We start from the raw sequence: 13,862 nt of genomic DNA, 5'->3' as shown, positions 1-13,862 counted from the left end.
TCTGAACTACTTCTTGAGTTACAACTCACATAACTACTGCTGGACATGATGTTCAAGCTGGGTGTGGGGTTTTTAATAACAAGGAGGGTGAGAGTCATTTAAACAATGACTCTGATTACCGTGAGAGTAATCACCCAAGAGAGAAAAGGAGTACTTGTGGCACCTTAGAGACTAACAAATTTATTTGAGCATAAGCTTTCGTGAGCTACAGCTCACTTCATCGGATGTATTTGGTGGAAAATACAGAGGGGAGATTTATATACACACACAGAGAACATGAAACAAGGGGTTTTATCATACACTCTGTAAGGAGAGTGATCACTTAAGATGAGCTATTACCAGCAGCTGGGGGGGGGGGAAAGGAGGAAAACCTTTCATGGTGACAAGCAAGGTAGGCTATTTCCAGCAGTTAACAAGAACATCTGAGGAACAGTGGGGGGTGGGGTGGGGGGGAGAAATAACGTGGGGAAATAGTTTTACTTTGTGTAATGACTCATCCATTCCCAGTCTCTATTCAAGCCTAAGTTAATTGTATCCAGTTTGCAAATTAATTCCAATTCAGCAGTCTCTCGTTGGAGTCTGTTTTTGAAGTTTTTTTGTTGAAGGATAGCCACCCTCAGGTCTGTAATCGAGTGACCGGAGAGATTGAAGCGTTCTCTGACTGGTTTTTGAATGTTACAATTTTTGACGTCTGAATTGTGTCCATTTATTCTTTTACATAGAGATTGTCCAGTTTGACCAATGTACATGGCAGAGGGGCGTTGCTGGCACATGATGGCATATATCACATTGGTAGATGCGCAGGTGAACGAGCCTCTGATAGTGTGGCTGATGCAATTAGGCCCTATGATGGTGTCCCCTGAATAGATATGTGGACAGAGTTGGCAACGGGCTTTGTTGCAAGGATAGGTTCCTGGGTTAGTGGTTCTGTTGTGTGGTGTGTGGTTGCTGGTGAGTATTTGCTTCAGATTGGGGGGCTGTCTGTAAGCAAGGACTGGCCTGTCTCCCAAGATCTGTGAGAGTGATGGGTCGTCCTTCAGGATAGGTTGTAGATCCTTGATGATGCGTTGGAGAGGTTTTAGTTGGGGGCTGAAGGTGATGGCTAGTGGCGTTCTGTTGTTTTCTTTGTTGGGCCTGTCCTGTAGTAGGTGACTTCTGAGTACTCTTCTGGCTCTGTCCATCTGTTTCTTCACTTCAGCAGGTGGGTATTGTAGTTGTAGGAATGCATGATAGAGATCTTGTAGGTGTTTGTCTCTGTCTGAGGGGTTGGAGAGAGAAATACAGAGATGTTACTCTGCACAACAAATAGAAAAGGAGTACTTGTGGCACCTTAGAGATTAGACTCTCACTCACACACTCTCAAAGAAACTGTGGAACCACCTGATCAACAACTTTTAGTCTCTAAGGTGCCACAAGTACTCCTTTTCTTTTTGCGAATACAGATTAACATGGCTGCTACTCTGAAACCTGCACAACAAATGAAATACAATTTTGTGGCTATGTGTGCACACTCAGTTGTAACAGTATTTTTGTTCACCCATGGTAATTGATTTGCCTTTAAGGTAGCAAGGTTAATGTGGGAAATGTTCTTCTTCAACCAAGCCAGGGGGCTTGGGGGCCAAAGCGGGACAGTCCAGCAAAACTCGGGACTGTTGTGAGGTATGCAGTAGGGCAGGCCGCTGGGGCAGGCAGAGAGGGTTTTCCCCCAGGCCAGACTGATGTTGGCAAGAGGGCTGGACCAATGTAGGGCAGTGGGAGGGCATTCAAGTGCCATCCCCACCCACCCAAGCATGATGGGTCCCATGTGGGACATGGCTTCAGAGGGCACTGGGTAGGACCTCTGGCAGCATGATCGTGGAATGAGGGTCTCACAGCCTTTCTGTAATGGGTGTTGGGCAGTCTGGGACCAGATCCTTTTCAGCACTGGTGAAGCAGGCACTGGCCAGGGTCAGCCATGGAAGATGCCATTTCTCAGTCCAGGGGCATTTCCTGAGTGTGGCTGCTGCCTTAGTCTTTCTTGAAGCAAACTGTGCCTGGGATCCCTAGGGGGGACCCTCCCCTGGCTTTGGGGGGTGGGAGTGGGGGGCTTGTATTCACACAGGTCTTTCATCCCAGTCCTGGTTGTTATCAATATTGATTCTTGGAAAGCAATTCAGGTCACTGTGCCCCCTGGGTGAGGCTCTGGGGCAGCGTAGCTGGGGCCAGAGGAGCTCTGCTCTCTCTGAAAAGCGCAAGGTGCAGCACAACGTGACATCTGCACAGAGCTGGGGGTACCATGTGCTGCATATGCCAAGTGCGGGAAGGTGTTTTGCTTCGAGGGTGAGGTTGCTGGAGAACGAAGAGCAGCTGCAGGGACAGGATGTGGTTTCTGTGCATGATGCATTTGTGAACTACAGAGGCACTTCTCTGTTCACACTGCCCGGGTGTGTGCATGTGCTTCAGGGGAGGGAAGTACAGTGCATTGCACTTTAGTGATGGGGAGTGTGCTGTGCCAGAAGGGTAAAGGGCGGGGAAGCAGAGTTTATCTTGACCTGATCCCTTAGGTTAAAGCTACAAATTACCTGGTCTTCACTAGCATTTTCCCTCATGTCAGTTACCACGTGTCAGCTAACACCAGGTAAGAACGCGCCTCTTTTCCTAGTGAGGACAAGGCCCAAGACTCTCAGGCACCTAAGATGAGTAGCAAGGACATCTGATTTCTGTTACCCTTCCTTGCCTCTCGGTCCTAGGCTAGGTTAGAGCCTGACTAAGCCCATCATTTAGACTGTATGTTCTTAGGGACAGGGCCCAAAGCTCCATACATTTTCTGTCAAGTTCTTAGCCCAGCTGAGAGTGCTACAAAATAATAATAATAAAATTAAATAAGGGAAAATATAATGATCTCTGATTGCATCAGGTAAATGGATGAATCTCTTATCAATACATTTTACAATAATCCCTGGCTAGGAATGTAGCAGTCAGCATTTTCAATTTACCTCCCCTACTTACATATTATAAAATCTGCCTGTTTCATCATATCTAAAACCTGTTTTCAGTGCTGAAAAGCCCTTGGGTCTGACAACCTCTTTCCCACAGCTGGTTGTGGGGGGCTTGGCATGGGCTGCTGAGGATGGTAAGGATTTCTGCTATAGTGCAAGGGTAACCGAAAGAAAGCTGGGGGCATTTTCTCCCTCCCCTAGCTTCTGTTAGTCATTGCTGTGCCCAGCCCTTCTGAATGCCTCGTTGTGACTTTCCCTGTTCTGACTGAGCACAGTTCCTGCTCCAGCTACACCAACAGTTGGAGACCAAGGGGAGTCCATCTCCTTTTGCCTGACTGGTGAATTCCAGGTGGCTGACACTGAGATGACTCTGCCAGTTACAGTCTGACTAACTTAGACCCAGTGTGCACATTTCCCGGCAGTTTACATTGAGTAATCTCCTCTGCAAACACATATTCAGCTACCATCTCTATGCTGACAACACAGAGATCTGCCTCTGTGCTCCAGACCTGTCTCCTTCTCTCCAACCTAGAACCTCAACCTGCCTCTCTGACATCTCCTCATGGCGGTCGAGCCAGCAGCCTGACCTCAGCATGGCTAAACCCCAGCTCCTAATCTGCCCTCCCTGCTCCCTCTCTTCTCTGTCACTGGGGCCAACACCACATCCTGCCTGTCAGGCAGGTCTATAACGGGGACATCATCATTGACTCAGCCTGGATGTGAGGATCTAGGCCCAGGGAGAAAACTTACCAATTCTTTCTGAATAGCATCTCTAAGATAGGCCTTTGCTATCCATCCACACAGTTACACCTCTCCTGAGGGGTCTCATCATCTCAATATTGCAACATCCTTCTCTCAGGCCTTGACAAATGCAGTCTTTGAATCATAGAACTGGAAGGGACCTTGAGAGATCTCTAGTTCAGTCCCCTGCACTCGAGGAAGGACTAAGTATTATCTAGACTGTCCCTGACAGGTGTTTGTCCAACCTGCTCTTAAAAATCTCCAATGACGGAGATTCCACCACCTCCCTGGGCAATTTATTCCAGTGCTTAACCACCCTGACAATTAGGAAGCTTTTCCTAATGTCCAACCTAATCCGCCCTCGCTGCAATTTAAGCCCATTGCTTCTTGTCCTGTCTTCAGAGGTTAAGAAGAACAATTTTTCTTCCTCCTCCTTATAACAACCTTTTATGTGCTTGAAAACTGTTCTCATGTCCCTTCTCAGTCGTCTCTTCTCCAGACTAAACAAACCCAATTTTTTCAATCTTCCCTCATAGATCATGTTTTCTAGACCTTTCATCATTGTATCCATCCATCCATCCATCCATCCATCCATCCATCCATCCATCCATCCATCCATCCATCCATTCATCCAACCATCCATCCACTGTCACTTGTCGTACAACTTAGATTGGAAGCTCCTTGGGCAGGGACCATCTTTGTGTTCAGTGTTTGTACAGGGCCTCACGCAACGGGCTCCTGGTCCATGACAAAGGGTGCTAGGTGCTGCAGCAATACAAATAATAATAATAATAGACATGGAATCTCAGGTCCAAAGGCAAATGAGAGAGCCAAAAATGGCATTCCCATTTCCCCAGCTTTAACAATGAATGAAGGGTGGGCCACCTGGCTCTGTTCAGGGATGCCACTGAGACTCTGAGTCCGGCTGCACTGGGGCTGAGGAGTAATTTTCAGCTCAAGCAGACATACCTGTGCTAGATCTGATCAAGCTGGCATGCTAAAAGTAGCAAAGTAGCAGCAGCAGGAGGAGCTAACTGCCTGGGTACATGCCACGGGTCTCAGGCAGAGGGGAGACTACTTGGGGTGGCTCAGCTGTCCCACTGGTTGTGCCACCATGACTACACTCCTGTTTTTAGCACAATATGCCATCATAACAAGTGCAGGTACGTCTGCTCAAGCTGAAAATTACTCCAGCGTAGACCTACCCAAAGAGAGACGAAGTCTGAGACCTTCCAGTCCTGCAGCAAGGTAAGCAAGAGATTTCCACAGCCTCTGCCCTCAATGCCTATTAGAACCATAGCAACACCCAAGGGCACCTGGTGGTGAAGGTCGGGTGGTTCGCCTGGCTGCTCTGTGCTGTGCTACACCAGCTCTCTTACGGTGCCCAGCAGCACCAAGCACCCCACAGCGTGGAGGCAAGGGCTGAAGGTGCTTCAGCTGCTGGGCCCTCTGGGAGCTCACCCTGCTGGGTTCCGGTGACCACTTGGACACCCAGCTAAAGCGAAGAGGCCTTTGCTAGGGCTGGCCCAAAGGAAAGGTTGCCAATAGCCTACACCTCAAGGTCAAGCACTGCAGTTCCTATCTTGGCCCCAGGGCTGTCCAACAGAGGGGTTTGGCTTCTACAGCCTCGTGCCTGGGGAGCCCTCGCCGGGTCCCCTATTACAGGCCATCACCTGGCCCCAGGTCTCCTGACTGGGATCAGTCCATGTGTGTACCATTATGGGCCCCCCTGTGTTGTCCCTGCCTAGCTCCAGCTAGCAGGATGCCCGAACTGTGGGAGGCAGTTAGGTTGCAAGCCCCCTCACAGTCCCTGCTGGGTGTATATAACCTGTACAGCAGCCCCTTCTCTTGGGCTCAACCCCCGACTGAGGATGCTGCCAACTTCCCAGGCTCATCCCCTGTGTCTGGGGCACCTTAGCTGCAATAGCCGTCAGCAGGCTCCTGCCCCTTAGGCTGGCAGCTGGCTGTGTCCAGAGAATTCCCTCTAGGCCGCTCTCTGTTCAGTCCCCTGCTGGGTCTCTTCAGCGTCCCGCCAGCTCTGCACAGACCTACACAACACCTGTCCAACACGCTGTTAGAACACCCCAGTAAACCACATGGCTCAGAGAAACGAGAAAGCCGAGGGCTGAGATCCGAACACACCTGCGTTATCATAGCAGTGGCGTCGGAAGAGGTTCTCTCTGCCTTTTTTCTATAGCATCCCTCACTTTACTAGCTCCTGCTGGCAGACCTCCCCAAGGTCCTAGTGCAGCAATATCACCCCCAAAAGCCCCCTTCGAATATCAGAGAAAAGAGACACCGCACTCCGGGCACCACTAGCAGAGGCAAGGACAGCGCAAGTCCTGCTAGCTTCATTAGCGAAGGCAGTTGCACATTCCTCAGGCTCTGGCACAGAGAGCAGGCTGGAGAAGAAGGAAGATGAAGCCAGTAGAAATGGAGGCGCCATTTCAAAAATTCCATAAAGTTACATGACCACGTTTCAGAGCAGGCTGTGCATAGCCGTGTATGAAAACAGATGTGTGCATGATTGGCATCCATGCTTGTTACAACTGCCCGCACGCTTGCAGTCACTATGCCCCCAGCTGACAGCTCACGGGACCTAGACCAGACCTGAGACCCCCAGCTCTGAGAGGGGGCGGGGCTTAGCACCCCCACCCGCTCTTTGGCATTGCCCATTGGCTGGCTATAGTGGCTCGCTACCGCTCGTGCTAGCTTTGTGGATCACGGGCGCCAGTCTCTGCCCAGTCCCTGTACAGGGAGTCCAGGTGCCCAACTCTGCTCTGTGGATCCCAGGGTGCTCCTATGATTTTCTAAGCACCCAAAAGTTAAGAGCGGTGACGCTCAGCGTTGCAATGCCTACGTCCCCTCGTGGTTCCCCCCATGACGCTGTTCCCTTGCTCAGCGGAGCAGAGGTGGGGGTCAGAAAGAGGCAGGGGTGGAGGCAGGGGATCTGCTAACATGGCAGACTTGCCTTGGACTCCACAACATTACTTTTTCGTGTGAAGTTTTAGGATCTCTTGTTGCTGCCAATTTTCCCGAGCTCTGGGGCCCCCCCACCCCCTCCTGCCACTGCCACCCCCACTGGTTTGCTCAGTGTGTGCTGTGGTGGTAGGAGAGAAAGCCCTGCCCCCTGGCCTAGTGTGATTGACAGCAGGCCCTGTGCCAGTCCTGGGGCTCCCTTCTCCTGCCTGGCAGCACAGCTCCAAGGACCCACGCGATTCGGAACTCCCTTGGGTGCGGCATCCCCAGCTCCTTCTGAAAGGGGTCCTAGCGCAGCAGGAAATGCAGCTAGTGATGCACTCCTCAGGGCTGATGGAGGGCACTGTGCACCCACCCTGCCCCTGGGCTGTCCCCACCCAGGGCAGGCCCAGTCACACTCTGCTCCCTGCCCACCCAGATCCCACCCCTCCTCACAGGGACCCTTCTGCGGGGTTTGGGGTGGGGAGGGTCCCTGCAGGGAGCTCTGTGCACAGACACCCCCCTGCACACACATGTCTGGGTGGTGCTCTGGGTGTAGGGTGACCAGATGTTCTGATTTTATAGGAACATTGCCAATACTTGGGGCTTTTTCTTAGATCGGCACCTATTTCCCCCCTCCCCCCGTCCTGATTTTTCACACTTGCTATCTGGTCTCCCTATGTGGGGCAGAGAGATATAGATAGAGAGGGCTGAATCCTGCTCTTGATTTACCCCCTGCAGCCTCAAGAAGGCAACGGGGGTGCTCTGGATTTGCCCCGCAGCTAACGGAGGGGGACTTTGAGAGGAACAAGTGTGGACTGAACTGGGTGCTGCTGTCTGCTCCATGCACTCACCTGGCTTGGGTGGATTCTCATGCCCTCCCCTACCTGTCTGAGAGGCAGCTCTTGGGGCAGGGACCTGCCTGTGCAGGGCCTCTCCCTGCTGGAGCCGGGCAGTTAAAAGAGAGGGAGGAATCCCGCCACGTTCGGGACTAATCTAGGGCCAGGGGACCGGGAAACAACCTGTCCCCAGAGCTTCCACAGGGAACTGCTGAGGTCGCCTCCCGCTGGGCTCTGTCACCTCTGGGTGCTGGGGCCCTTCTCTGACCTGACCGGTGCCCCAGCCTGCCACCCTCTGCACCTCTGGGGGCACTGGGAGCAGGTGCTGCCGCTTGGGCCCTTCCCGGGGTGTTCCTTGGGCTCCGGGCAGGCCGCAGCGGCGCTAAGGGGGTGACCAGGCTCTGTCTCCAGCCAGGCCTCAGCCTCTCGTTCCCCCCGTCACAGACACGTGCAGGAGGGAGGGAGCCTGGACCACGAAGGTGACGTTTCCCTCCGAGCTGACGGCGTTTCCGATGAATGGCACGGTGCTGGTGATATGCACTGAGAAGCCTGAATCCGGGACGTTCCCTGCAAAATGCACAGAGCTGAAGGACCGCGGGGCAGTCTGGGATATCAGCGGAGTCCAGTGTCTCAGTGAGTGTGTGGAGCCTGGTACACCCCCCATGCCCACCCCCCGGGCATGGGGCCAAACCTCCCCAGCCAGCCCGGGCATGGGGCTGCTGCCAGTTACGGGCAGGAAATGGCCAGGGAAACCGGGCCGTGATAACCAGCCATGGAGATCAGTGACGTGATGCCAGGGGTGGGAGATCTGGGAAGCCGTGACAATGGGCAGAGAAAGGGGGACCCCACTCCCTCAGCCTGCTGGGAACCCCCTCATAGGGCTGTCACCATGGGCCCTCCCCACAAACACAGGCTTCCTCTCCCCCGGTGCACACGGCTCCCCACCAGGCCCTGAGGCGGTTGCTGGCGGTTGTGGCCATGGCCCGGCAGGAGTCTCCGCTGGGCACTGCTGGGCAGCTCTGCGAGGAGCAAAGCCCTGAGGCCTGGGAACTGATCTCAGCATTTCTCAAGGTGCTTCTTCCAGCACCGCTTCTGAGAGCGCCAGGCCCGGGCCTCCTGGACACGTGGTCCCCTCCCTGCCCCAGACTTGCTCCCCGAGCCTTCCCCATGGTCACAGGGCCGTTCGTGCAGGGCCAGACCCCACACCTGTGCGATCCTGGGGCCGTAGGGCAGACGCCCCCATGGCCCCTCTCCTGTTCCTTTCCCAGGGATGTGCAATGATTGGGTGAGGCAGGTGGATTTTGACCCTGCACAGACGGAGTTCGGCGTCGGGGCCGAGGGTCGGGTGACCTGTCGTCAGCAGTTCCAGCAGAACTCGTTCAATGTGACGTGCAGAGAGACAGAGTCGGGGCACTTCGAATGGGAACTGGGTGCACACAAGTGTGTCAGTGAGTGCGGGGAGCCGGCCCTGGGGCTGGCCGGGCGCCGTCTGGCCAGGGAAGGCTCCAGCCGGGCTGCTGAGAGGCCATGGGGAGAGTCCTGCTGCAATGAACAGCTTCCCACCCCTGGTGTCCTTGGGGGGGCAGGCGCGTGGATCTGATGCCGGCTCCTGGCCCTGCTCCCTGTGCAGGAGCAGCAGAAATCAGGAACAGCGTTCTCCCCACGGCCCAGTGGGGCTGACTGGTCTGCACTCACCCTGCCCACAGTGGCCCTGAGCGTGTGAACGGAGTAAATGTACCTGAGCACGTGGGGCCTGATCCTGAGAGGGACTGATCCTTGCAACCCCCCCGCCCCCCCACCAATTGCTCTTGTGGGCGCCCACCATGGTTCAGGGTCAGCCCATAATACTCAGTGGAGTCTGCCTGGTTCCAGTGACCCCCAATACTCTGCTTTCACTCCATGCCCATAGGAAAATGTAAAATATTCCAAACCTGGGACTCCAGATTGCAGTTTTCCCCCAAGAGGCAGTTCTACTCCCCGGGTGAATCGGTGACGCTGAGCTGCTCTGAGGGGTATCGGCCATCACCACCTGTGATTGAATGTGTCAGAAATGGGAGCCTGTCTGTCTGGAGTGAGACACCCACCTGCCAGGGTAAGTGTGAGACCCCCCGAGTCACTGCGGTCTCAGGGGCCAGGCCAGCAGCCAGACTCTCCGTGACACTTTGCTATCTCCGGAGCCAGGTGGATTCTCGCCCCATAAACCCTCTGGTTCATTTTGGCCTCTCAGCCTCTAGTATGGGGACCCTAAATCCTGATGGAATTGCAGAGGGCCTCAGTCAGACACACACCCCCTGGCCCGCAGGCCAATAATGAAGGGCAGGAACAGCCCAGAAACTCCCTGTCACCAGCATGTCCATCTTCCTCGCTTCTCCCCCAGCCCTTTGCTGTGCTGGTTTCTCCAGGGCTCCCTTTGGCTCAGCTCTGCCCCAGGATCACCCAGTGGCAGCCAGCTGCGCCTTTCACCAGAACAGGATTTCCCAAGACTCGGACATTTCTTTCCCTCCAGGGGTTTGTACGACGGCAGGAAACTGGCCCCCGTCGGTCTCTGCTGTGTCCGCACGGACAGAGTTTGCCGTTGGCGAGAGGGTTTGGGTGACCTGCCTCCAGGAGCAGTACGAGGGGCGCTCGGCTTGGATGCAGTGTACGGAGAGGCCTGGGCGCGTGGAGTGGGACACGAGCCACGTGAGCTGTGTGGGTGAGTTCTGCACAGACGGGCTGCAGGATCCAAACCCTGTGACACCAGGAGCCTCCAAGGAGGCCCCGCGACTTCCTGAGGGTGTATTTATGTCTTGAGTGTTCAGCTCAGACCTTCTGAAGGGTATGAAGTGACAGTGACAGCGAGTGTGTGGGGAAAGCAGCCTGCGTGGGGAGAGTGTGGTGAGGTTATAGGCTGTGTTGGAGGAGTGTGAGGGGATGTCTGTGGGGTGTATATGTGTGTGTGTAGGGGGTTGTGTGGCCAAGTATTACAGGGGTCCGTATATGGGGTTGTGTAGAGGGTGTCGGGTGGTATTCTTGTGTGTATAGGGGTTTGAGGATATATCACAGGGGTTGGCAACCTTTCAGAAGTGGTGTCCCGAGTCTTCATTTATTCACTCTAATTTAAGGTTTCACGTGCCAGTCATATATTTTAACATTTTTAGAAGGTCTCTTTCTATAAGTCTATAATATATAACTAAACTATTGTTGTATGTAAAGTAAATAAGGTTTTAAAAATGTTTAAGAAGCTTCATTTAAAATTAAATTAAAATGCAGAGCCCCCCAGACCGGTGGCCAGGATCTGGGCAGTGTGATCAGCCACTGAACGTCAGCTCTCATGGCGCCTTTGCACGCGTGCCATAGGTTGCCTACTCCTGATACATCAGGTGTCTGTAATGGTGTGGGAGATGTGTGTTAGCTTGTAACGATGTGTATTGCTGTGTCTGTGGGATGTAGGTGTTAGGGTGTGTCATTGTGCATCAGGGCATAGGTGTCGACTTCCTCAGTTCCCGGGGGGGGGGGTGCTTGACCCCTGCTCCGCCCTAGGCCCCACCCCCACTCCACCGCTTCCCCCCATACCTCCACCCCTTCCCTGCCTCTTCAAGCCTCTGCTCCTTCCCCTCCCCCATAGTGCCTCCTGCACACCGCTGAACAGCTGATAGCAGTGGGCGGGAGGCACTGTGGGGGTGGGAGAGGGGCTGATCCACGGGGATGTCGGTGGGTGCTGAGCCACCCCAGAGCACCCATGGAGTCAGCGCCTGCACATAAGGGTGTCTATCAGTGTGTGGGGATGTTGGTGCCTGTACATGAGGGCATGTATCAATGTGTGGGTTCATGGGTAAGTCCTGTTGTGATTATTTATTTGTGCTACCAGTAGCCCTTAGGAACCCCAGCCATGGCCCAGGACCCCCTGACGCTAGGCGCTGTACAAATGCTGGACAGACAGACAGCTCCTTGGGGCAGGGACTGACAGTTTAATGTGGGGACTGGAATCTCTCCTTTTTCTACTGGCGCCAAACCTGATTGTTCTCCCAACAGAAAAGTGCCCCAAACCCAGCTGGGCCTCAGCTCTGCGGTTCGCACCGGACAAGATATATTATAGCAGGGAGGAGCCAGTCACCCTGAGCTGCCCTGAGGCGTTCGAACCCTCGCATCCCATGATCACATGTACCGGACAGGGGAACCGGAGCGTCTGGAATGAGATTGCTACCTGCCTGGGTAAGTATGCGCCCCCAACGTGGGTCACGATGATTCCAGGGGCCTGGACTAGTGCAGGATTCTCCATGACCCTTCAATACTGTAGGTAGGAAGGAATTGTCGTCCAAGATCAGAGCAATGGTCCAGCTCAGGCACTGTGGGGATGTGCCGTACAGGGCCCTAGGCAGATAGACAGAGCTCAGGGGGCAGGGAGAGCTGAGGCTCTGTTCTACTGAGACTCCTAGAGCTGCCCCCAGGAGCCGGAGCTGCAGCCTCTGTCACTGTGCCAGACCCTCGGACACGATGGGGTGAGGCCATTTATGGTGCAACTTTTTAACAATGAGGGTCATTCCCCAGAGGAACAGACGCCCCAGGGAGGGGGTGGGGTCTCTGACACATGGAGCATTTACATCGAGGGTGGCTGCTGCCTTTCTAAAGATTCGCTCTAATTCAACCATCAGTTACTGAGTGCTACAGAGTCGCTGGCAGAAGGGGAGAAGATCCCCCCTGCAGGGACCACCGGGTGGGTCTCTGGCCTGAGCTAGGCAATAGGTCAGACGGGATGGTCAGAATGGGCCCTTCTGGCCTTGATCCTATGAATGTGTCACTACCTACAGATTTCAGAGTAGCAGCCGTGTTAGTTTGTATTCGCAAAAAGAAAAGGAGGATTTTGTGGCATCTTAGAGACTAACACATTTATTTGAGCATAAGCTTTCGTGAGCTACAGCTTCACTTCACTTTACGAAAGCTTTTCTTTTTGCGACTACCTCCAGAGAGATCCCTGCAGCCGCAGCCCAGACCAGCACTGACTTCTCTATCGTAGCATCATAGAAATGTGGGGCTGGAAGGGACCTCGAGAGGCCGTTTAGTCCAGCCTCCTGTGCTGAGGCAGGGCCAAGTAACCCTGGACCAGCCCTGACAGGGGTTTGTCCAACCTGGTCTTAAAAACCCCTCCCGGCCTGGTGTCATTTACAAACTTTATAAATGTACTTTCCACTCCATTATCCACGTCATTTATGAAAATATTGAGTAGTACCAGACCCAGGACTGACCCCATGGGACCCCACTAGATACAGCTTCCCAGTTTGACAGTGAACCACTGATAACTCCTCTTTGAGTATGCTCTTCCAACCTGTTCTGCACCACCATGTAATAATTTCATGTAGACCACATTCCCCTAGTTTACATATGAGACTGTCAGGTGGGACTGTATCAAAGCCTTACTAGATGCAAGATATATCAAGTCTACTGCTTCCCCCAGCTGTTGTAGGAAGAGAGCCTAAGATATAAGCCTTTGTATCAGAGGCCCAGTATGAGGCCTGAGCTAAAGTAGTGGCCAAGCTTTGCTGATATAAAGCAAAGTTGGCAAAAGTTAGGCTGTGAGCCAACATCAGGCTCTGCCTGCAAGCAGGTTCACAGACTGTGGCAAGAACAGGGCTGATATTGCAGAAACACACATTCCTAAGGAGTGCTAGGCTCAGCGCATTCACACAAACACATTCCAGAAGTGTGGTACCAGAACATCCCAGTATCAAGGATAGTACAAAAATATTCCCCAAGGAGAACAGGAACACACTGACCCCATCCTCCTGGAGCTCTGTGAAATAATTGCTAATGCTTCAGCCAGTTCCTTAGTTACCCCAGGGTGAATCATGCTGAGGTGCTAGGTGTGACGCAGCAGGGAGTGGGGCGGATTTGACCTGGGGATGTGGCAGGGGAGTTTCATTCGGGATGGGAGGCTTCCCTTGAGGGAAGAAACCTGATCCTGTAACCTGAGCCAGGAGGGGGGTTGGGGTGAGGTGACACCTTCTGCCCAGAAACTGGACAAAGGCTGGAGGAGGAGCTGGGGGAAGGTTGGGAGAGATGGCTGGAGGGGTTTCCAGTTTTGGGGAGTTGGCTGGGGAAGAGGAGGGAGCCCCAAGGCTGGGGTCGAATCTCCTTGCCCCCCAGAAGGGCCTGACTAAGGGATCCTGTTTATGCCTGAAGAAAAGGAGTACTTGTGGCACCTATATTTGAGCATAAGCTTTCGTGAGCTACAGCTCACTTCATCGGATGCATTTGGTGGAAAATAGAGGGGAGATTTATATACACACAGAGAGAACATGAAACAATGGGTTTTATCATACACACTGTAAGGAGAGGTTTCAGAGTAGCAGCCGTGTTAATCTGTATT

The 13,862-nt window shown here is 53.5% G+C and overlaps 1 protein-coding gene across 8 annotated transcripts in view; it reads left to right on the top strand.

The window, feature by feature from the left end:
* Positions 1-13,862, top strand: part of LOC119856159 (receptor-type tyrosine-protein phosphatase U-like) — a 68,757-nt gene that overhangs the window by 14,717 nt on the left and 40,178 nt on the right. For all 8 annotated transcript variants that reach the window (XM_038403349.2, XM_043515210.1, XM_043515211.1 and 5 more), the window contains exons 2-6: positions 7,961-8,149; positions 8,785-8,964; positions 9,426-9,608; positions 10,023-10,211; positions 11,531-11,710. In XM_038403349.2, coding sequence (XP_038259277.1) covers positions 7,961-8,149; positions 8,785-8,964; positions 9,426-9,608; positions 10,023-10,211; positions 11,531-11,710 — 921 coding nt within the window. The remainder of the gene's footprint in view (positions 1-7,960; positions 8,150-8,784; positions 8,965-9,425; positions 9,609-10,022; positions 10,212-11,530; positions 11,711-13,862) is intronic.

Source organism: Dermochelys coriacea, chromosome 5 (genome assembly GCF_009764565.3).
Source record: "Dermochelys coriacea isolate rDerCor1 chromosome 5, rDerCor1.pri.v4, whole genome shotgun sequence".
Classification (NCBI taxonomy): domain Eukaryota; kingdom Metazoa; phylum Chordata; order Testudines; family Dermochelyidae; genus Dermochelys; species Dermochelys coriacea.
Note: the sequence above shows the minus strand (reverse complement) of the source record. Positions and strands in the feature narration are given on the sequence as shown.